Source organism: Patiria miniata, unplaced genomic scaffold (assembly GCF_015706575.1).
Source record: "Patiria miniata isolate m_02_andy unplaced genomic scaffold, ASM1570657v1 HiC_scaffold_17, whole genome shotgun sequence".
In the NCBI taxonomy this organism is placed as follows: Eukaryota; Metazoa; Echinodermata; class Asteroidea; order Valvatida; family Asterinidae; genus Patiria; species Patiria miniata.
In genome coordinates this window covers 6,055,328-6,079,508 of record NW_024037055.1, presented here as the reverse complement: position 1 = coordinate 6,079,508, position 24,181 = coordinate 6,055,328, and the positions used below count along the sequence as shown (strand labels likewise).

At 40.5% G+C, this 24,181-nt stretch overlaps 1 protein-coding gene across 1 annotated transcript; it reads left to right on the top strand.

The window, feature by feature from the left end:
• Positions 1-1,035: 1,035 nt before the first annotated feature.
• On the top strand, positions 1,036-23,946 carry LOC119723643 (multidrug resistance-associated protein 5-like). The gene is made up of 26 exons (XM_038194410.1): positions 1,036-2,305; positions 3,040-3,234; positions 7,923-8,087; positions 10,555-10,702; positions 11,053-11,286; positions 11,750-11,926; positions 12,476-12,623; positions 13,128-13,276; positions 13,907-14,014; positions 14,237-14,551; positions 14,969-15,100; positions 15,256-15,393; positions 15,811-16,014; positions 16,237-16,516; positions 16,897-17,099; positions 17,749-18,018; positions 18,229-18,358; positions 18,796-19,078; positions 19,554-19,743; positions 20,055-20,147; positions 20,468-20,657; positions 21,032-21,191; positions 21,457-21,535; positions 21,777-21,890; positions 22,456-22,620; positions 22,970-23,946. Exons 2-26 carry the CDS (start codon positions 3,062-3,064, stop codon positions 23,075-23,077), a joined length of 4,356 nt encoding a protein of 1,451 aa, XP_038050338.1. The 5' UTR covers positions 1,036-2,305; positions 3,040-3,061; the 3' UTR covers positions 23,078-23,946.
• Positions 23,947-24,181: the final 235 nt, after the last annotated feature.

The following is a 24,181-nucleotide window of genomic DNA, read 5'->3' as shown; positions in this document are numbered from 1 at the left end:
ACATTCAAATATATAACTATTAAAATGAAAATCTATAAAAAGAATTAATTATTTTCATTTAGATGAACATATCTGATATATTATGCTTTCACTGAACATAAATCATGCCTTATTTTAAAATGTATTTCTGGATTTATTGTCGCCTTTAACATAATTTCCCATGGTTTAAACATTAATTTTAATAAGGCAGGTGGCAAGCAAAAATCCTTTCATTGCAAAATTAGAATGGCGCCAGATTGCACTTTGCGTATCAATAATATACATGTGAAGTATTTTATTACGAAATCGAGTTCAAGTGAAGTTCACACGCCCACAGCATGAGCGGAAATCGACGGACATCTCACCTTCTGGTTCGGCAGTCCCTCATTTGTCGACTTTTAAAAGCCCGCCGGTAGAACATTAACTGTTAACGTCGCACCGTGCAACCTCGGGGTTAATTTGTCACCGCACTGACGGTGCGAAACAGGAATGGTGAGCTGAAAATGATTAACTTGCAATGCGGCGTATTGTTGGCTATTATGCTTGCTATCATAGCAAATACATACTGGTTTCGCAGGAGAACGATATAGAAGTTGAGGATGTCCATTAATTATTCGTACAAAATGAGGGTTGGTATAATGACAGTGAAGATGATAATCAGGCCTGTGTATGAATATAATCGCATAATGACTGCATGTAGTTGCGACAGTTCATACAAAAAAAAATGTTATTTGTGATACATAAAGATTAGGCCTGTGCACTCTGTATTGGAGAATATTGTCAGCCCGATACAGATTGTGATAAAAGAGGCAGAGAACTACTTGAAGTTTCATCTTACCCTAGTTATATGCATTCTAAACCAACAACACATTTTGGAACAAAACCTTATACAATGAATTAAACACCTTTTTCTTCAATCTGTGACCTTCAATAAAATGCTGCCCCAACCTACAACATGCACATGTTTTCGTTGTTCACACCTTCAGAAAGACTAAACATTTCACAGTAAGAGGCAATATGAGATCATTCAATCCACTTTAAAAAAACAGTTGTTTCAGCTGTCACAAAAGTTGGAAGCTGCAAAATGTGTATTTGAAAACCAAGCGCGTAATTTCAGAAGTTGTTTCTAACAACATAGCCTTCTATAAACAGTATGATATACATTGAACATGCATGCATGGTGAAGTTGACTGCAAAACTTCCGTATTTACTCTAACATGTTACAGTTATTTCTCATCTCGAAACTTGCATCCCTGGTAAAGTGCTTATAGGTCAAAGTGCTAGGCCTAGGCCTGCACTTTGGTAATACACATAAAGAGGAAGTGAAAATGGCGAAATGGCCTTGTGGTTGCGCTTGTAGAAATGGGCCGCTTAAAATTACTGTTTGGGACCTCGGGCACAATATCGTGTGATGGGATCGGTGAAAGCTAAACCCAATCAACCATGGTCGGCATAAACTCTGACCCAAATAATATAGATTCCATCAACAATAGAGCCGTATAGAACGAAGGAAATTGGTTTCGACAACCCCGTATCTACTTTCACCAATGCGCGTGCACTGTGGACCTCGCTGCCAGCTGACAATGTCACGTTCATAATCAGTTTTCGCCAGTGAAAGGGTTATTTTTGGTTGTGTAATTTCTCCGGGACAAAGGAGTCTGCGGAGCGAAGCGCCGCTTAAAGTAGGCGGGGCATGGTTACTCATCAACCCGCGTAAAACGTCAGCTGCGCGCGCTCTCGCTGGTTGTGACTGGAAGTACACGTACGTCGGCAGTAGTAGGGCATGTTTTAATATACACTTTGCCATTACTCAGATCCTATTCAGCCATGACCTAGTGTGTACTACACTGACAGTGAACGTGCATGGTGATGATGACGTATCCCCAGCGTTTATTTATCAAGGGGCGTTCAGCGAATACGGGAGGACATTTTTTAAGCCGTCTAGTTCCCCGCGGCTGACTCGCTCCGTGGCAGAGGTCAGACGAGGATTCATCTCGCGTTGATGGACTACCTCTTAGCTGATGCATTCCGCCTGCTCTCCACGATCCGAGCATTATTCATCTCGCAGAAATGATGCCGTCGGTTGCTGCTTAGGAGATATCTACGCCTTGCAGATAAGCAGCACTGTACAGTAGATAGTCACTATCGCATACAGTATTATAATTGAACTGTACGTTATAGCTTTCGTATATAAAGCACACGTGATGAATGAATACTGTTAAGTGCAAGCAACTCTACATGTTGTAATGAACAACATTTCTGCACGGATGTAATACATATAACAGCTGTTATATACCCTCCTGTGTCGATATTCCATCAACAAAAGGTGCGTTATTTAAACTAATATCTAAATGAAATAACAGGCTAAAGGCCCCCGTGTGTTTTGAAATAATAAGCAATGTTAGCTGCTTATTCTATTCTGGATTGAAATAAATTCTTGAAAATTACTCTGTAACCTTCGACATTTTATCCAGTGGTATCGTGTCTTTTTATCATTAAAGAAAGATTGCGCCATTTTTATGCAATATGTAAGGAATTAATACAATTTTGTATGTATATACGTACAACACAATGCGCATTATTCATGAACCACGGAATAATTAAATTGTGAAGTTTTAAGGGTATGTCATAAATATATATTAATTACGATTCAATTGTGATGGTGCATGAAAGGTATATATTAAAATGTGCACGAAAGCGTAGCACATGCATAATAAATCAATGTCTGGACAAGGTTTTTAATAACTTAGGAAGATATCGGATGCAGGCCTAAATTTATTCGTCTATGTTTTATGCAGTAATTCCTTACCCTTCAAAACGTTGGTCACAAAAACATATGGCCTAGGCATATACACCATTATTGTTCTGTTATGATCTGCCCACTTAGAATTAATAGAGAAACAGGATTTGGAGCCTCTGGTGATAATGACGTTCCCCTTGATGACTTTTCTACATTGAACATGACACGTAGACCTGTATTCCGATGTTTTTTGTTTCAAACAGAGATAACCTTGACTCAAGTCTGACTTTAATCTGCCATTTCAAATTATCTTACCGTAGCAACTTACAAAATACGGCCAACATGGCTAGCGCTGACGAACCAGTGGACAATGGAGAACCCCAGGTGGTCTACAAGGGACCCGGCTATGCCCGCATCCCGCAGGACGGAGAGGTAAAGGTCGAAACGGCTGGAAAGAAGACTAAGAAGCGAGGCAAAGCTGATACGCTCAAGGTTCTGCTTCCTATCAGGCCCAAGTAAGTCCAACCGCCCAATTTTTGTCAACTTCGAATAGAATTTCCAGACTAATCGGGTGGACAGTGATAAAAGAGTAATTGGCACATTTCGTTAAATATCTGGATGTGTGGATGAAGAGGAAGTATGTTTTGTGACTTTATTACAATTCTGGGAAAGATTATTGCAACCTGACGCACCTTCAGCGGTCGTTTACAAAGTCTGTGGAGAGTCAAGACAATTTTCTAAGTATTTCCTAACAAAATGGGAAATGTTTCTCAGTCCCAGATTCATGTCTAGCCTAATCGTCATTAAGTGCAATGACTGAAGAAGAAAAAACGGCGTCAGGTTTGTAACATTCTTTCCCAACTCTGAGATAATAAGCATTGGTGTAGATAGCATTGGTTTGAATAATAACAGTATTTTTTACTCAACCCTGGCCATCTTTTTGATCGGTGTTTTAGCACTGAATTCCCTCCGGTGAGTGCGGGTCCTACTTTGAGGTTTAAAAATGTTGCGGTGTAGGGAATACATTGAATCAGAGTCACCTGAGCTCCGTATAGCTAGGCCTATAGATCGTTGGGATTGAGCCGACACAGTTTGGATGAACCTTTAACGACAGGTTGAATTTCAGGATCTGTTTACCGGTTTGCTAGACCACGGGGTTCATTCCACATCCCATGACCGACTTTGACTTTGCACATGTCCGTGAAGTAATACTCATTAGTTCCTGTAAAACAAATCCTGCCTGTCATTGTTATAATTCTCGGTAGGCCTGTCATAATTACTGCATGGAACAAGCAAACAACACTTTGTCCCAAAATATTGTGATTTGGCACTGAATTAAACCAGGGCAACAGACCGCAGATCAACACTCGAAGAGTTTTGAGACACGTTGTGGGTGGTCGACTTAAGCTCCAAAACATAGGGATTCAAACCGCAATGATGTCATATTGCGGTCAATGACAGCACATTAACACACATCCGTACACAACAAAATGGCGGTCAAAGATCGCGGGTGAACCCGTACCATAGCACCCCGTCCGTCCAGAATCTGGCAGTTGAGAAACGATTGCATTTTTGTGTGTGCAAAAAGAGTTCATTTCAAATGTAAATAATTTGAAATTGGATGATTGTTTTCAATAAATTGCTGATAAGCCCACTTCAGGGAATGTGGTATTTGAGATGTCCCCACAGTTGATGACGTCAAATTAAAGTTCGGTGAAACTGAAATCACCATTGGGACATTTTGAGGATTGCGGGAATAATCCACCGTGACGGTAATAAGCTTATACACTGAAAATTGCCTGGGTTCATTCTACCCAGAAAGGGTGAAAGCTGGAACTACCCAAACTTGGGTTGTTCTATAACCAATTGTTTGGGTTAGAATTTCTGCTAAATTCAACTAAAACTTGTGGTCATTCAAGACCAAATTTAATTTGGTCTTGTATGACTACAACTTTTGGTTGAATTTAACATAAATTCTAACCCAAACAATTGGTTATCGAACAACCCAAGTTTGGGTAGTTCCAGTTTTCACCCTTTATTGGGTAAAAATTAACCCAGGCAATTTTTCAGTGTACTTGTGTAATCACAGTGCTCGCTACACAACTTTGTTATAGACTGCATTTGTTTTTTTAGGGGTTTTTTTGGCTTTAACTCGAGAAGGCCTAACATTCACACCATGCAAAATTTAACGAGGCGGAAGTTTAACAGAAATGCTGAAAAAAAGTTTAAATTCAATGCAGCATTGATTTCTATTCAACCACAAACAAAATATACAAATCACAATATATAGCATGTACATACATTGAGAGAAATCAAGGGGAAAACATGTATAAGAAAAGGGGGGAAAGGAGTAAATAGATTAAGCAATGGTTAATTAATATAGCTATAATAAGCCTAAGCTTGTTAATGGCAGGTACTGAAAGGATACTTTAAACTCCAAAGTAATTAATGAAGGCAAATAAAGTTAATTAACTTTGTAAAGTAAACAATCACGTTTAGTAAGACCATTTATGTTACTGTTGCAAGGAAGACTTTTGTATAAAAAAACAACCAAGGTATTGCATTGAATTGGAACACAAGTGCCAAATCCACGCCGTCTCGGGTTCGATTTCCTTCACTGAAACAAAAAATACATTTATCAAAAACCCAGAAGAGGGTGAAACTGTATTACTTGATGCTACGGGGATTATTAATTCGGTTTTATCCACTCCAAGCGATAAGAACACTAGAGTTTAACACGGTGCTATTCTGCACGGCTGAGATAATGCTGTCATTGATCAGTGGTATCTCTCCAGTTCGACAAAGGTGAGAGGGGTCGTTGAGATAGATAAGGCTATAGGAATTATTGACACGCTGTTGGATGGTTATGGGAAGATAGGGCTCTATATGGCGCGACATCTACCTCTACAAGATGACAAATTCGGGTCTTTTGTCCCGACCCTCTGGGGTCGCTCGGATGCTTGTTATTCGCGAGTTCTATGACTTTGCAAAACCCGCACCTGGAATGGGCTAGCCACGGGTGTTTGCACACGCGTATACGGGTTAGGATTTTTTCACGTATTTTTTGCCATGGATACTGCATTTCATTGACAAAAGACAGCTCATTGAACAAATTCAATGAGTCACATTCTATTTGCACTATAGTGTAGTGGGTAAAAGGTTATAGACATGACAAGCACATTCTTTTCTTCTGATATTTTCTTGTCCTTAAGTAAACTTTGCTTTGTCATTTGGAGGCATTTGAACTTTACATGAAATATTTATTGAATATGATGTGACCTAACGCAGCGTCTAATTTGCAACCATTATAACGTCACTGATACGCGGGTATAATATTCACCATGCTGTTCTTTACAATGTTTATATGCAGAATTAAACACAGAACATTTCAAAGATTCGGCTTTCAGCGAAAATCACAGGGTGTTATTTAAGTCCAGCTTAGCTATGGGATGTCATCGTCTGTAAGTGTGCAGATCTGTAAATAGGCCCAGAATTCCCGACGCGAGCCAAATCACAATTTGTATGACCTCAAATTCTCAGGAGTTAGAGCATTTTAAGGGCCGTGAACTTTAGGATTTTGTAAAAAGAAGGATGGAAGCCGTGATGAGGACTGCGAGCTCGTATTTCTGTGAAATTTGATAAAATAAGGCCCTAAAATGGCTCTATTATGCAATGGAGCGTAGGCTCCGATTTTCAAAATGGCGATGGGCCTCAGGACTGCTTTTAGGGGTGATCATCTTTGGATGGAATGTTCTCCCAAAAGTCATCAGTTAACCCCCCCCCCAAAAAAAAAAACCAGAAAGTAAAAGATGGTGTATAAAGCTTTAATTTGATGAGTGTCTCAAACATCTTGGTATTTTAAATAATTTGTGGAAGTACGCGTATGGGGTCTATGGGAGTCGATTTGCAGGTCTTCACCCCTAACAAAGAACCCACAACATGAACAGGAAGTTATTTTGAAAGAATCGAGCCTCTGGCAGGGGTTAACGACCGTAGCATTTTGAAGTTTTTCTAACTTAAAAAAACTTTTTGAAGTGTTGATTGTCTCCACTAACGCGAGTACAATCACCCGTTTTTGTTTGCTTTTTTGTTAACATTTTTTTACGCAGACGTGAACAATAATTCATTGCAAAGATTCGGCTTGGAGTAAAAATCGCTGGGTGTTAACCCTGGCTTATAATGTCATGGTCTAACAAAGAACCCACAACATGAACAAGAGAATCGGATCCTGGCTGGGGGTTAACGCCCGTAACATTTTGAAGTTTTCCTATAAGACTTACAAACTTTTTGTCGTGTTGATTTTTTCCCCAGATTAGTCTTTAATTTAAATCCAGGCAGAATGCGTCCAATTATTTCGTTTTTAAAACTTCTGTTATATCAATCTTGCCGCGGACGTATTTTAAAGTATATATCATATTCAAAACAAACGCATTGTAGAACCTGCATAGGCTTAGATCTTTTTCGTGCATTGCAGAATAAACAAAATCCACATAGTTAAAAACGTATATGAAACACTGCCTTAAGAGTTCGCGATCACTTTCAACTTTGATCTCACAAACGGTAAACGATCTGTCAAAGTTGGTCCCCAAGGGTTCGCGGATAGACTTAAAAATAGGTGTGTCAGGTGTGATTGTGTTCTTGATTTGCCAGAGGGAAAGTTGGTTTTGTGTTGCAGATTGAGCCATCGGACGGAATTGGTAGAGACAGAGAATTATAGAATACAAAATAATGATTAATCAAATGTGACCGTGCCGTTGGATTTCCCTTACGAGCTTTTGCTCCCCGGAACGTTTATTGGATTGTATGCCCAAGCAACGTGGTTTAATATCACATTCATATGCAGTTTACCCATTCCTATTGGTCGAGAGCCCGTCACGTGATGGCCGGTTTTAAACGGTTGATAAAGCCTTCGGCTCGGGTAATTAATCAGCATCCAGACTCCAACCGTTCTTAAAAAGTGTGTTTTAAACCGACCAAGCACATATTTTTTCCCCTTATTAAAAGTAACATAAATTCATTGTCCGGGGGGGGGGGGGGGTTGTTGCTCTGACACTGTGAGTTCTTTACCAAATGATTTTCCGGTGAGATGAATGTTGTCTTGATTAAACACCTTTGAGACTAATACGGGTGTTCCTTCTAAACACACTCTCACACTGGTATTCAGTTTGTAATTGTTTATCTTTGTTTTCTTTCATCTTGACAGAGGAAATAAGGATCGCAGTGACATGGACACCTCGGGCCTGATCAGCACCATGCTGTTTTCTTTCTTCACATCGATTTACTGGAAGGCCCATCGTAAGGGGATCAACCAGGACACCTTGATGCCTCTCATGTCTGATCGGGAGGCCGCTGCAGTCAACTGTGACAGGTAGGCCCGTGAAAAGGTTAATGCCTCAAGCATCCCTCTCCCCTCTCGAAGCCTGGCCCCTTGTTCCCCCCTCCTGGCCTCCTCAGAATGTGGGAAAGGCGAAAATGCTCGCTCCTCGCGAATTGGATCCCAGTTATACTCCATTTTGAAAGATGCAGCTCGTGCAGCCGTTTTGTCTATAGAATGTTCGTGAGACTATTGGCAGAAAGAAGCCGTTAAAATTTTCCAGTGCAACTGTCCCAAAGGATAGTTTTGTTTACAACTCCCTTTGTTTGCTGGTATGGGCAAATTCAAGTTAGTTTTGTGAAGATCGTTTGCCACTCTGTTGAGGTGGTGTGTTTTGGTCAAAGTTGTTTCCGACATCCTGAAATATTAAGCAGGTGCTGCGGCGCACGTTGCAGCCACTGCCGGAAACACCGGGGCAAACCCCTTCTCTTAGCGATAAGTGTCACTGGGTTCTTTAACGTGCATTGCACAACACACGGGACCTACGGCTTTCCATCCCATCCGTTTTCCGTGTATAGTGATGTGTGTGCTGTTCCAATTCTTTCATTTTCTTCAAAGTTTTCTTCATTTCCACTCGGAAAGAACATAATTTTGTGACTTTTTGATGGATCATGGAAGCATTCTATAGGCATTGAAATACAGCAAACAATAGCGTCACGTATATAGGTGCCGCGTATTGACACGCTCCATTTGAATCTGTTTATGTCAGATCCGCGCATAATTATATTTGCTCAAAAATCTATTTGTGTTCTCCCTTGCCTTTCATGTTTTGTGAGCCACTTTTTATTCCGGTTATTTTCTCTTTGCATTTTCAAGAGGTGCTCCATACCGGGCAATGTCCAATACGTGTTGTAAAAACTTGGCAAGTTTGCAGACCACAAAGATGCTAAAGGGCCATGTGGTTTAGTATTTGTTTGTTCTATGTTTGCTTGGTAAAGTTTCTGTTCCGCGGATGCACTTGCACCTCTCTCCTACTACCACATTATGGGTACCCCAAAATTGAGGGCGCTGTTATGATGAATGTCAGTGGTCCATCAGGCTATTCATCCTCTTTTTGTGATATGAAAATGACTGGAAATATTTCTATTCTCCTTTAATGGAATGCCAGCCCATCTCAGGTCAACTGCAATGGTATACAATGTATGTGTGTACTTGTCGGGCCGTCACCGCGTTAGGCCAAAAAAAAAAGTCTCCGGTTTCTGGTATGCGCGCGCGTCGCCGTAGCCATGCGCGCCGGCAAAATGAAAAAAAAAATTTCAATGAAAGATGATGTCTCTAGACCGCCAAACTCACTGGTTTGACTGGAATCCTGCTGCTGCACAATTTTAACGTGTTTTTAGATGGGGTTATGATCGAGAATAAGCTTTATGTGGCCTCTCTGGACTCCCATATATTTGCACTAAGTTTAGTCGGGCACCATTTGCAGTCATCAGCCGACATTTGAAGCCAAAAAAACCGGTAAAAAAAAAAAAAAAGCCGCGTCGCCGCACCACTTTTTTGGCAAGCTCCATACCAGAAACCGGAGACTTTTTTTTGGCCTTATGGGGAAGTTTTTAAGGCAAATTAGGACCGAGTTGTGGGGCTTTCTGCTGTCCCCATAGCGTCTTCGGTCTCCATAGTACCAAGGGACATCTCGTGTGTAGTCCCCACAACTACGGAACGAGACTGTCTATGTGTGTTCTGGTTTATGATCTGTGTTTCCGTCCAATGCATCACGCCACAAGCCTAGGCTTTTAGAATAGGGGCCTATGCCTCCATACCTATATTTTCTATTCTTATACCTTTTCGGCAATTCCATTTACTTATTCGTGCATTCTCTGCTTATATTTTTCATCTGGTACAGAACAAAATGTAAATTGGAATTAAAAAAAACATTTCGATTTATACCCCTGGGTGAAAAGAGGCAAGTAATGTCATGTACTTACCGGACCGCGGGGGCCGGGGGATGATCGGGGCTGAACTTCCTACTTGAGTTTGCTCTATCACCCCCTCTGGTTCAGCTCATTGTCAGCGAAGTGTTTCAAGATTGCCGACTTACTTTTTTTTTATTTCTTTTTTGGTGATGAAATCAAGGATTCCTCAAAAAGTGTCACAGGCACTGTAGTTCGCAAGCCTGCAGAAACCTGTAGAGAGGAGACAATGAGAAGAAATTACAGGTTTAGAGGTGGGAGGAAAACCCCAGAAGAGTATTTTGGTGAAAACCCACGGAATCAGGTATAGGACTAAAAACCCAATCTACATGTGGACCAGGGCAGGAATCAAACCGGGCCACAGCGGTGGAAGGCGAGGACAGAATAACCACTGCGACAACCTGACTCCCCCATTGACTATGTTATATCAAAAAGCCTCCACACCCGTCAAATGTGTTAATGGGCTCTTATAAATACAACACAATAATGATGATGGAGTCAACATTATTATCTGAATGTAACATATGCCGTATCATTTTGATTTAATCCAGACTTGAGCGGTTATGGCAGGAGGAGATTAGCAAGCATGGCGTGGAGGAGGCGTCTTACAAGAAGGCCGTCCTCAGGTTCATCCGGACTCGCTTCATCATGTCTTCTTTGGCCATCGTGGTGTCATCAACCTGCGGCTTCCTGCTGACAGTAAATCAGATTTTTTTTTCTTTGGAAGATTTTAAAACAGGGATATTCCTGGGCTTTATTCTTGAGCCGCAATAATTAGTTTTTGAAGAAACCTGACGGACGCGACCGGTATTATTTATCGATAGATTTTTAAAATATCTCGGAAATTAAAGGCACATCTTATCTGGAAGCTATTCACCTGTCTAGCTTTCCTTTTTAATGCATATTGTTCTAAACAAGGCTAAAAGCCGCTCAAGGTACAGGGCTACAAGATAAATAAAAATAAGTACTCAGGAAAACTTAAGGTAGGACTTAATGAGAACAGTAATTATTTCTCAAATTGATTCCATAACTTTGATCAATTCCCTCAGGCGTACCTTCTATTCCAAGCTATCACCTATCTGGAGAGCCCAGACGTATCCGTGGGTTACTGCCTCATTCTGTCCTTCAGCATCTTCGTCTCGACCGTGGTGCGCGTCTTGGGTGGGAACTTCTCCAACTACTTGAACGCGCGGAGTGCAGTGCGCCTGCGCAGTGCTGTCATGATGCAGGTGTACCGGAAGGTCACGCGCCTGCGCTCTACGTCCACGGTGTCTGTGGGAGAGGTAACAGAATCAGCCATCTTGCATCCGTCTGCTTATAAATTTCCATTGTAATTCACCTTTTCTAAGTGGCACAATCAGTTTCTTCGCACTTATCAAGGAAATTAAATTATGGTGTGGCCGTTGTTTTTTTTACCCCACTAGCTCAGCTAGCGTCTTAGTAAACAAGCTGCTTAGCAGAAGACACTAACTGAGCAAAAGACAGTCACAACAGACAAATATCCCAAACCTGTTTTTGTTTAATAGGCAAATCTTTCCCGTGTTTACCAAATATGTTTTAGTATTAAATTATGTTCTGTATTTTTGAAAGTCCAATTTTGGTCACCCTTTTCCGTATTGGTACACTTTAAATCTCACAACCCAATCTGTTCTTGTATCTTAACATTTAGTTTATAGAAGTCTTACATGAAACAGTCTTCAAAGGAAAAAACTTTGATTGTTGAAATATTTTTTATCTCCTGCTAAGATGGTAAACATCTGTGTGAACGACATCCAGCGGATGCACGATGCTATCATCTACGGACCGCTGCTCTTCTCTTTCCCGATCTTCATTCTCTTCATCGTCGCTGGTGTTGTCATCGTGATTGGCTTTGTCCCAACCATTGTCGGATCAGCCACCCTGATTATGTTCTTCTGTATACAGGTTTGGATTCTTTCAATCTTTTTTAAAATGATTTATTTTTGTGAAATGGTGATCAAATCATTCTTTTTAAAACTAAAACTATAACCAAGTTTGACAGTGAGGTCACATCGGAGTGAAAGTGCTCTTTTGAAACTAAGGCTATGGAGATTTACCTTATGTTTACAAGACAGTATACATTGTTGTACAAAATTCTGCTTTTGATATTATCTGCGTGAGTTTATATCTCTAATCAATATTGATTGCTTATAGGAGCTAGATTGATCTATTGTTTTTATCATTTCACTCGTGTATCCGATGAACAAGTGATTTTTTTTAGGAAAGCAGAATTTTTGGGGGGAAACAAGACGTTCCTCGAAAAACATCAAAAAATGGCATTTCGTATCCTAACATAACTTAGGGTTTAGAGCCGTAATTGAATCAATATCTAACAGTGAATACACAAATTTGAAAAAGGTTCCCTGTATAAGTGTGATGGTATGTTATATTGCCTTTTCCTTTAGTGTTCCAGTCCTCAAAACTGATTAAATATATATATATCTGATATTACAGACGTGCCTTGCTAAGATCAACGTGAAACTTCGCCAGAAGTGCGTGGTATTCACAGACAGACGGACACGCCTGATGAACGAGGTCTTGAACTGCATCAAGCTGATCAAGATGTACTCCTGGGAGGAATCCTTCGCCAAGAATCTTGCGAGTACGAAAACACCAAGAGTCTAAGTTTCTAAAGAATTTGGCGCGTGTATTTCATTGTACTACACCTTATTTACTTCCCAAAGAATCTTTAAAACGATAGAGTGTTTTGGAGGTTTGGGTGGTAAAAGGAGTAACAGGCAGGTGTTTTGGGGCGGTACAGAGACTAATGAGTGAACATTGAAGAATGTCTCTATTGAAATATTTATTTAATTACTGGATGCAATGTGCCAATTCGAATAGCATTTAAGTTAATTGTCACAACTCCTCAGAACAAAAATTGTGAATTGAAAACCGCACAAACAAGTACGCGCAGTTGTGAATTTCTATATGTTCGAGGACAAAGCTTTGTGTTTCCCCTTGTCCTTGAAATATAACGCTCTCCCATAGACTAAGCACGTAACCGTACGTAAACAAAGTAAGAACAAAAGCAAGCGTGATTTTGTTTTTGACCAAAATCAACTTTGATTCCCTTTTAATTATGCCAATAAAATACTGCAACTTTCAGATATCCGAGCTCACGAAAGGAAGTATCTAACGCGAGCAGGGATCCTGCAGAGTTTCACCATGGGACTTTCTGTGACCGTCGGCCCAGCGATCGTGCTCACGTCTGTAATCACGTACAGTCTCATGGGTAACGTGGTTACGGCTGCTCGGGTAAGAACCTTCTTTGAAAGTTGTAATAAATGCTTACTCTTTAGCAACATTTTTTTTCGCAAGGAACACCCTTAGCAAGGAAAACAGTTCGAACGCAAACTGATGGAATGTACTTGTAGTTCAAACTACCAAGAAACTAACATGAAAATAATTACCCTCGATGTCCAAGATGGAGAAACAATATATTTAACTATAGACATTACTTTCATATACAGCAACAACAAAAATAGCGAATGAATATCGATGATAAATATACAAAGATACATTAAGAGGGAGGATTTACAAGAAAAACCTTCAAAAAAGGGGGAGGCTGATACGGAGGCATATTCAAAAGACTAAAATGCTTATGTAGAAATACCTTTTTTTACAAAGACAAACAAAACGAGACAAAGACAATCAAACATAACAACCATCAAAACTACAACGCAGAACAGATTGTCTTTAGTTAAGGAGGGGTCGAATACCAGAAGACTGGCCTTGTCCGAAAATTTGGAACCGTCAATACTGTGTATGAGACTGGCCTAGGTCAACTCATCTTGAGATTGACAGCAGGTAGCTCTAGGTAACTCACTACCACACTTTGAATATCACAAACTCAAGTTTGTATTCCACTCTTTCTTCCTCCTCCAGGCGTTTACTTTACTCCAGCTGTTTGGTAGTTTGACCGGCACACTCTACGTATTACCCATTGCTCTGAAGCCTATTTCTGAGTCCATTGTGGCCTTAAATCGAATCAAGGTAGGCCTAAGTCAGATTTGTATTAATGTTAACCCAGCTTGCATTACTAATCATTCATTACCTTCATGTTATACATTATTCTAACCAATAACACATTTTGTAGTGAGCTCGAGGAATAAGTGAATTTCTTATATTAATTGGTTTGAACCTTTTACCTTGGCTGAATAGAAGTCTTATCTTATTTTATCTTATCGTATCTTATCTTGTTGCCATGGGAACTAGCCAATTTTGCTGATGGACGAGACGAGCCACGAGTTGGACCCGCCCTCCGATCCAGGAAACGCTGTGGAAGTTGTTGACGCCTCCTTCAGCTGGGACGCCCCGCCCACCGAGGAGAACGGAGGGAAGAGCAAGGGGCAGAGTACCAAATACAAGCTGGTGAATGGAGACGGAGATGAGGAGAAGAAAGACCAAGAAAAGGGAGTCAAGGAGGAACAGGAGAAGGATGCGGCTGCCTCTGATGGGTTGCTTGGCAACGAAGGCGAGACACAAGGGCCGACAGTCACTCTCAAAAACATCAACTTAGTCGTCCCAAGAGTGAGTCTTGAGACTAATCCTGCGGTCACTGTGAGGCACAATTGAGGTGATATCCCGCCCATGCGAGTGTCACCCATCTTCTTAAGTCACCTTTTGGTGAGCCTACTGGAGAATAATTGAGTCCGAGCGTGCGACCAACATGCGGGCGTGGTATCACCTCACTAGCATCTTGTGTCGCTGGATTACTCAAATCTTTAAAGAACGTCCCACTCCGTGATTGTTATCAAATTATGTCCACTTGGAAGGTCCAGTTGAACTTAAGATACTCAAGAAATAAATAAGAAACGGAGACTAAGGTGATGCGTCATTCATGTTGCACCCAAGAGGACTGTGTAGATATAGACTCCGATTCTGGGTCAATTCTGACTCTTAGAGTGTATAGTTTTTTATAATTGTTTCTCTTTGCTCTTTTCCCAGTCTCATTTGGTGGGCATCTGCGGGTCTGTCGGCAGCGGGAAGAGCTCTCTTCTGAACACATTGCTGGACCAACTGAACCTTCTCGATGGAAGAATTGCTGCCAAAGGCTCCTTTGCCTATGCAGCACAACAGGTAAATCTCTCAGAAAAGCTACATCAGATCCTCATTGATGAGGAGAGGCAAGAACAGTCTTGATCAAAATGATGAGCAATTTTGACACCTGTTGGCTTTGCTACCGGTCCGTTCCATATATAAAAGTTGTTCTTGGTTGAATGTTTTTTAATCAGGCTTGGATTACTAATGCTTCTGTGCGAGACAACATCCTCTTTGGGGAACCGTACGACGAGCAGAGATACAAGCAAGCCATCTTCTCTTGCTGCTTGGAGAGAGACCTGGAGATCATGTCTGACGGGGATAGAACAGAGGTACGTCCCAACGCCTTCATATAATGCATTTTAATTCAGATGCATATAAGGGATAACATGCAGCGTCGTTCTTGTGCAAGATGTTTTACAACAATAACTTGACTCCTGTCACGGTTGAACCAATCGGCTTTTTGACCCTAACCCCATAGGGTGTGTGAAAAATCGAATAAAAAATTGATAATTCAGGGCTGTTTTAGAGATTAACAGTGATTTATCTAGAAAATTAATCAACAGCTAGGCCTACCTGTAAACGACCACGTGGTATTACGGTCTACCTGTAAGTAGAACTACCAAGAAGAGTGTCTCTTGAAATGGCATCTGAGAAGCTTTTGTCGAAAATCGGGAAGGCATCAAGGTGGTGATTAAATTTGCTAAGTAGCTCATTAACTGAAACTGGTACTTTTGTCTTTCCAAAAGATTGGTGAACGAGGAGTGAATGTGAGCGGTGGTCAGAAGCAGCGCATCAGTCTGGCCCGGGCTTACTACTCAGACAGGGACATCTATCTCCTTGATGACCCGCTCAGTGCCGTGGATGCACACGTCGGCAAGCACATCTTCACTCACTGTATCCATGGCGTGCTGAGAGGAAAGACGGTGCTCTTTGTAACCCATCAACTTCAGGTAAAAACAAGTAATGAACGAAACTATTTAGAAATATTTGCTGATTCTATTGATCTCCATTGTGCAGGATTTGTAATAAGTTCAGTTACTCAAAACAATTTTTGGTAAAAAAAATAAGCGAGTCGGTCTCAGTCCAATGTTATCGACCTTTAGAGATGCTTGAACTCTCCCATATCTATTTAATTGAAATTAATATCATCTGCTTAATGGTTCCCATAACAGTATCTCCGTGACTGTGACTACGTGGTGCTGATGCGAGACGGTGCAATCTCCGAGCAAGGAACCCACGACCACCTGATCGCAGCTAACGGCGAATACGCTCGGCTGATCGACACTTTCCACGGCAAGGCGGAAGACGAGGACGACGATGTCAATGATGCCATCCCGGAGATTAAACACGACGACGAGAACATGAACAAGGAAGAATCCTCTCAGGATAAGATCAGTGAGCAAAAGAAAGGTGAAGAGGAGGAGACGGAGGAAGAAGAGGCTACTGAAGTGGGTGAGTATTTTTATTTTTTTCGAAGGCAGCTCGCGGGTAATCTGGAATGTGCAATTAACACAATCTTAAAATGTGACTTCCAAATTAACCTTTGAAAATGTACTGAAAAACAAAATGAATGGATAAAGAACATGCACCGTTTATCTTATATTATCAATCGATAGTACAATCTCCAAAGTGGAGAAACTTTCAGGACACTCACCTTGTATTGCAGAGAGGTTTTTCGATTCATGAGGTCGGTCGACGTCAAAAGTTGATCTTCAATCAAAATCTTCAATCGTCGACAAATGCTAGACTTCTTGTTTGGGATATGGATCCACGTTGACATTTTCCTCTCTTTTCTCTTCTTCTTTGATATTCCACTTCTTTTTCTCTGTCAGTGAAACTCATCGGTGACGAGGACCAGGGTCACGGGACCGTTGCTTACGCCACCTACAAGAGCTTCGTGTGGTACACCGGCAGCCGGTTCTGGGCGTTTTTTGTGCCTCTGCTGATGTTTTTGACAATGATGTCATCCGTTTTCACAAACATCTGGCTTTCTATTTGGATACAGTCCTCTACTATCTGGAGAAATCAGACACAGGTGCGTTATTGATCGGTTATAGGTTATGAACAGTTTCGTTATTGATTGACTATAAGTAATTACTATCATGTGCGTTATTGATTGATTATAGTTACTAAGAGGTGCGTTATTGTTCAATTATAGGATAGCAGGTTCGTTATTGATCAATTATAGGTTACTAACAGGTACGTTATTGATCGATTATGTTACAAACAGGGGTGTAAATTGATCAATTATAGGTTACTAACAGGTGCGTTATTGATAAATTATAAGTTACTAATCATCAATAAAAAAATCTAATCAATAATTATCAGTATTATTATTCGTAAAAATCTTTCTTACCTACAACTTCACAGGCAACAGCTTTGATCAGGTTAAACCTTCAAAAGCCAATAATGGAAAACTTCTCCATTCGAAGCCCTATGTTGATATTTCCCGGGACTAAATTCTGTTATGGGCATTCGTGATATTAAAATGTTATTATTTTTTTATGTCGAATCAATAACTTAAACTCTGCTAGTTATTAAAGGTAAACATTGTTTGAAATATAAAATTATTCAAAAGGAAAATAATTATAAAGTCTAATATATTTATCAGTTCAACTTCATCGTAGATGTAATTATGCCTTTTCTCGTATTTAAAATGCGAGCCTTCATTCTATTACATTCAGGTACCCACCTCCATCCCTGTCGCATCAACCTCCTCCCCCTGGCTCCCAACCTCAGCCCCATTTATGAATAATTCATCAGATGACATCATCATCAACAGCACCGATGCTGCCGACGAGTACGATGACGACTATGCCTTCTCCACGCCCTCTGGCGACCAATCGCCAACCGGCGCGGGGGGCATGAGCATCGCTTTCTTCATGGCGATCTACGCCGGCTTTTTCTTCTTCACTTACATCTGTCTAATCGTTTCCAGCTTTGTTTTTATAATCGTAAGTATCCTACAGAAAAATACTAACAACGATAAGAAAGATAAATGAAATGCATAGAGCTTTCTATGGAAGGTGCAGAATTGACAAGAGTCAACGCATCCTTCAAAGGATACTACTTTTTAGGATGAAATTTATTCTGATCTATTAAAGGAAATTTTAACAAGCAGTCTTACCAAAATGTGTGTTTTTCATTTCTTTTTTTTCACTTAGACGGTGCTCCGGGCGACCACACGCATCCATGACGGCCTCCTCCGTAAGATCATGCGATGTCCCATGTCGTTCTTTGACACCACGCCGCTCGGCCGCATTCTCAACAGGTTCTCCAAAGACATGGACGAAGGTAAAATGTCTGTTTTCTACTTTCTGGTCGACTTATGGACATTTCCAGTATGTCCTGTACTCTCCATCCAGGGGCCTATATGCTGGCCGACCCTTTTTTGGTGGAAAGGAGTTAAAAAAAAAGACAGCGATTTTCGTCTTCAGACATCAGTCTTCAAACAGTTATACATGTACTTTAAGAGCGAGCCAAGATTGAATTGATAAAAACCATCGGCCTCATCACAAAAAGACGACTAAAATAACAACCCACATAAATATTCAATCACCTTCTTCGCAAGTTACAATAAAAATTATAACTGATTACGGTATTTTCAATGTGATGATCCTTCAGCACTGTGCAACTACGGGTGACGTCAACCGCCAACCAATCAACAGCCTCATACTTAACAACTCAAACCACACAAGAAGTAACCTTAATCTTGATTGGTTGACCGACAGTTGACTTACTGATGCCGATGAACCTCCAGCGGTGCCTCTTCTTCCTGAGCTGTGTCCTCATCATCCAGATCTTCTTCGTCTTCGTCTTTCCTCTTTACCTCGTCGTCCTCGTCATCGTCGCGGCCATCGCCATCTTCTTGTACATGATGTTCCGGAAGGGATACTGCGAGATCAAGAGGATGGACAACACCACGAGGTCAAAGGTCGTGTCCCACATCTCGGCAACCATGCAAGGTCTTACCACCATCAAGGCTTACGGGCAAGGGAAAAGGTTTACCACAAAGTAAGAAATCTGAAAGCACCTTCTTATTTTTTACACGCAAATCATTTTAATTCAACAAAATTACATCAGGATTTAATTATACATGTACTAGACAGCTTTTATGTTCACTTGTGCTGTGGCGCGAGTAAGATTGAGATGAAACTGATGAACTGGCAACCAGAAGTTTATTACCTTCATGTTCATGCCGAATATCAGCTCAACTTGGCCAAATGCACTTAGGTTTTGTTGCATGCAGGTTCATGTTTGTTCACCGACGAGTACAATGATACAAGTATTGAGTGAGTCGGTGAAGGGCAAGACCTAAGTTTATATCACCCCGACGCAAAAAATCCATCTTATAATGATACAAGTAGTAAATAAGAAGTTGTGGAATACCCTGTAATGCGACCTACAACAGACAGTGCTTGTCAAACTTTATTACCTTTTTGATGCTAAACTATTTTTGATTTACCTTTTGTGATACATCTTGTATCAGGTTCGAGGAGCTACTTGACACCAATTCTCTAATCATGGAACTGTTCTTCATGGCTCCACGATGGACGGCTGCTCGTATGGACCTACTGTCCTCCTGTCTGCTCCTCATCCTGTGCGCACTCATCCTCGTCTACAAGGCGAACTTGTTCTCGGCCGCCATCGCTGCCATGGCCCTCCAGCAGGCAATCTCGGTAAACTATGATTGTAGTCAACTTGGTATAGAGTGAAAACATGGCCTCGTTTATGGCCCTTTATAATCATGGCCTCGTTTATGGCCCTTTATAATCATGGCCTCCTGATCATTGCAATTTTAATTTTGGGACCATCACCTACTTAACAGAGGTTTTGCCGATGCCCAATGGTTAAATTACTTGGTCCAGTAATGGTTTTGGCTTCTTGTGTGTCCAATACTCTTGGCCAACATTTATTAATTTTCTCCTTCGTCGTCAGTATCGTCCTTTGATTTGGCTTTTTGATTGGAATATTTTGTCTCATTCTTAAGATATCTGGAGGCTTGCTTCAGGAGGTGATATTGTCTTGTACTCAGACGGAGAGTTCCTTCTTATCGGTGGAGAGGATGCTTGAGTACATCGAGGTAAGACAATTAATATTTAGCCTCACGATTACACTTAAATTCATCATGTACTAAGTTCCATCCACTAGAACCTGGCTTCAACGACGTCAGTATATTGTATTATTTCAGTGCTAGCAGTAATGAGAAACTGACCTCTTGATGAAAACCTGAAATTCAAGAACGTATAAAGTAAACTTGAAGTTATATCTTGCAAGGATATATCCTGGCGTATCTGTTTCAGTGCAATACCTGAGTTCCGAATCTAACACTTACCCATCGTAATTCGACATGCAGACGCACTTTATGAAGCTTGACAATTACTATTTTCATCCTGACTGTAGCAATCGCCGTCCGAGGCAGAACCCCACATCAAGGAGACCGCGCCACCAGACGAGTGGCCGCAAGATGGCGACCTGAAACTCCAGAAATTGGAGATGAAATACCGACCCAACCTGCCTCTCGTCTTGAAAGGAATCACGTGTCACATCCGTCCCAAGGAGAAGATTGGCATTGTTGGCAGGACGGGATCAGGTAAAAAGAAAAGAACAAGTCAATAAGTAAATGTTATGATAAAAATAACTGTTGTCTTTAACGTTTGCGCCAAAACGATGGCAGACTGCACCTGAGATGGTCTCACGCTTTATAGGCATGGTGAGAAGGAATAATAATGAACTGACGCCTTGAGCGCCAAATCAAGGTTACACTCCTTGTATGAAAATACATCATTATTGTTGATTACAAAACTTACCAGAACATCTGTAATCGATAGGTAGCTGCTGAATGTTGTGTCATGTCAGTATAAGCCTAGAAGTTTAATACTAAGAAATGTCACTTGCCTGAAGCTCGTGTATAAATTCCAACTTTCTTTTCACGAATTGATGAGAGCAAACTTAATCTCTCCTCAGGAAAGTCTACGCTTGGTGTGTCCCTCTTTAGAATTGTGGAGAACGTCTCGGGGAAGATAATCCTTGACGATGTGGATGTATCCACCATTGGACTGCACGATCTACGCTCCAAGCTATCCATCATACCACAGGACCCGGTTCTCTTTGCTGGTACTGTCAGGTAGGGCTACAGAAAGACAACGGTGCAAAATGTTGCAGATTTTAGAGTAGCGGAGTAAATTGGCCAGCATGGGGGCACATCCCACCCCGCTCAGAATTTGAAGAAAGGCAAACATTGTTACAACACATTGAGTGTCCCTCAACATAATATTCGACATGAATAAGATATGAATTTTCACACGCGGTGTATTTTACTTACCTTCTTTGTGATATCTTAATCCTTGTCGGAGTAATCGAAGATTTTTTTTTCTTATCTTCCTTTGCAGATTCAACCTTGACCCACTCGCCAACCACACGGATGATGAATTGTGGTCCGCACTGGAGAAAACATACGTCAAACAAACGGTATAACACTTTTTAAAATACTTCAAGTAGGCCTATAATAGAAATGGATTCTATATTAGTTTTCACACGGTTAATAATGTAACTAAAGTTACTAAAGACACTGAATGCATACAAAATTACTTGAAAATCCTCTGATTTTGAATGTTTCTTTTCTTGGTATTATTGACATCGTTTTGGGGTAATAAAATCATACGGTACTATTAAATACCATAATGGTGGAAAGTTGTTTTTCTTTATCCAGATAAGTGCTCTTGATAACCAGCTTGAGGCACCGGTCATTGAGAACGGTGAGAACTTCTCCGTAGGCGAGAGGCAGCTCATGTGTATGGCCAGAGCGCTACTGAGAAATAGCAAGGTAATACTAGAAATAATAGGCCCCTGTACCCAAAAAACTTTATACTGAATACAGCCAATAAGATAGGCTTTAAGACTTGAACAACACTGGTCTAAAAACAGTCTACAAAAGCTAATTATAGGCCTAAAAAATCCAAGACAACTTACAACTGAGCCTAAAAATGTAGGTCTATACAAAATTCAAGAAAGGTTTATATACAACCACCTTGCATACAATTACAGAGATGCCAACTTTACAGACTACAAAATAGTAATGATTCTTCCTGCAAAGAGTAATGCTAATGTAAATACATAGGACAACAGTCAAGTTTAAGAGTAACAACAGTACTTTTCAGAGTATAACCACAATGTTGGCGTATAGGACAGCTGGCATTTTCAAGAGTAGTAACATGCCTCAAAATCCTAATAATTACTCCAAAAGAGTAATGGTTGGCATCTCTGCAATTACAACATCAATTACTTTGCAACGTCTATAGTTCTGCAGTTCAAACCAGATCGTAGAGAATGTGTATTGTTATGCATGTGTAAATTCTCACAATTTTTGTTTACCATTTTCCAACGAAAAGGTGTTGCTAATGGACGAGGCAACGGCGGCCATAGATACGGAGACTGATAGCCTGATACAACAGACGATACGCGAAGCCTTCAAAGATTGCACCATGCTCATCATAGCGCACAGACTCAACACCATTTTGGATTGCGACAAAATCATGCTCATGGACAGCGGCGAGGTAAGGACACTATCAAACCGTGGAGTGGGTTTTGTTTGATGATTAATGATTATCATAAAGCTCTAACTACCAAATTCAAACAAAATATAATCCTATTGATTTTGATGGATTTGGGATAAATATTTGTTCATCGAATATTTCATGCAAAACAAGCAAATTTCATCTATCCTAAATGTACCAGTTTGGAGTTGAACAAGAACATGTAGGGGGATTTGAACATAGCAGCCTACGGAATATTTCATGCCATTTTCGATCGTTTTCTCTGTCAAGCCAAAATATTGAAGTCAACATTGTAAGGTCGATTTATTTGGTTGAACTTGATTTCTGTTTCAAATAATTCCACACGCAGATTGCCGAGTTCGATAAGCCTGAGGTGTTGCAGGCCGACCCCAATTCCCTCTTCAGCGGCATGCTCACTGCTGCACAGCATAACAAGGGTAGTCTGGATGATGAGTGAGAGTATATCGACTGTAATCAGGCAACTACCGCCACGCTCACGCGCATGCCGCAGGCGTTCTTAACCTAGACGCGCGCGCGTATAATTTGAGATCCTATTGGTCAAAGCAAATGAGTGAGCGCGTACCACCTGCGCGTGTACCGTACCACCTGCTGCGAGCGTGGTGCTACTTAGCTCTTCTACTTTCGGTCATTGGCTTTGGCAAGAAGAGCATTACTAACGGCCACAACTCCAACAGGTGGATAAAATTATGTACGACACGGATATGTCTTTACACCCGTCTTTAAAGCCTTATTACGCCTTGATAGTATATACTGCAGACTTTTGTCGGTTGTCACAAGACCAAAATGTTTCTTTTTTTATATTACATTCTACTTCATACTTTATATAGTAGACCTACTGTAAAAAGAACAAATTATACCGTTCCTCTAATTGTCACAATAAAACAAATATTATTGACACATTTTTTAAAGATTGCATTTCGCAGAGTGCGGATAACTGAAATACTATTTGTTTTTTTAAATATGGCAATCCCGTGTCATGAAAATTTGTTGCATATTTTGCTCGACATTGACACATACGATGTAGGCCTTTGTGAAATATGTTTACAACTTAAGTCTATTGATAATTAGAATCTGTTAGTGATGCCTTTCTCAATACTGATTTTTTTTTGGCCTATTTGGTCTACATTTTTGTAAATTGGTTACTGGTAAGCTGTTATTAATTTGTTGTGGAATGATTTATGCAATTAATTTTTTTATCTTATATCAATACTTAAATGAAGTAAGGTCAACACAAATGATGTGACCAAAGAATTGCTCTGCACACAATCTCTGAAATAATGATATATTTTTTTCGAGTTTAATATATTTTAGTTTTACTCTGGTGTATTATATCTCCGTCTGATGGTATATATTTTCCTTTTATGTTTTAATGGCGGACCGTTGTATCGAAGGTACCGGGTTTATGTACTGAGATTTCTGTAGAAAATGCTTAGTGCAATAGTTAGAAATATATATGAATTTGCGAGAATAGTCCAGCTGTGAAATTGAGATGCCAAAAATCCCAAGAAAAAATGGCACATGGAATTAACTAGTTGTGTTT

Bases quoted from the DNA above. Each gene is read 5' to 3' on its own strand.
- LOC119723643 (XM_038194410.1), top strand. From the start codon at position 3,062: ATGGCTAGCGCTGACGAACCAGTGGACAATGGAGAACCCCAGGTGGTC. The intron at 17,100-17,748 runs GTGCGTTATTGA...TATTACATTCAG, and splicing joins TCTGGAGAAATCAGACACAG to GTACCCACCTCCATCCCTGT. The intron at 18,359-18,795 runs GTAAAATGTCTG...GTTGACCGACAG, and splicing joins CTCCAAAGACATGGACGAAG to TTGACTTACTGATGCCGATG.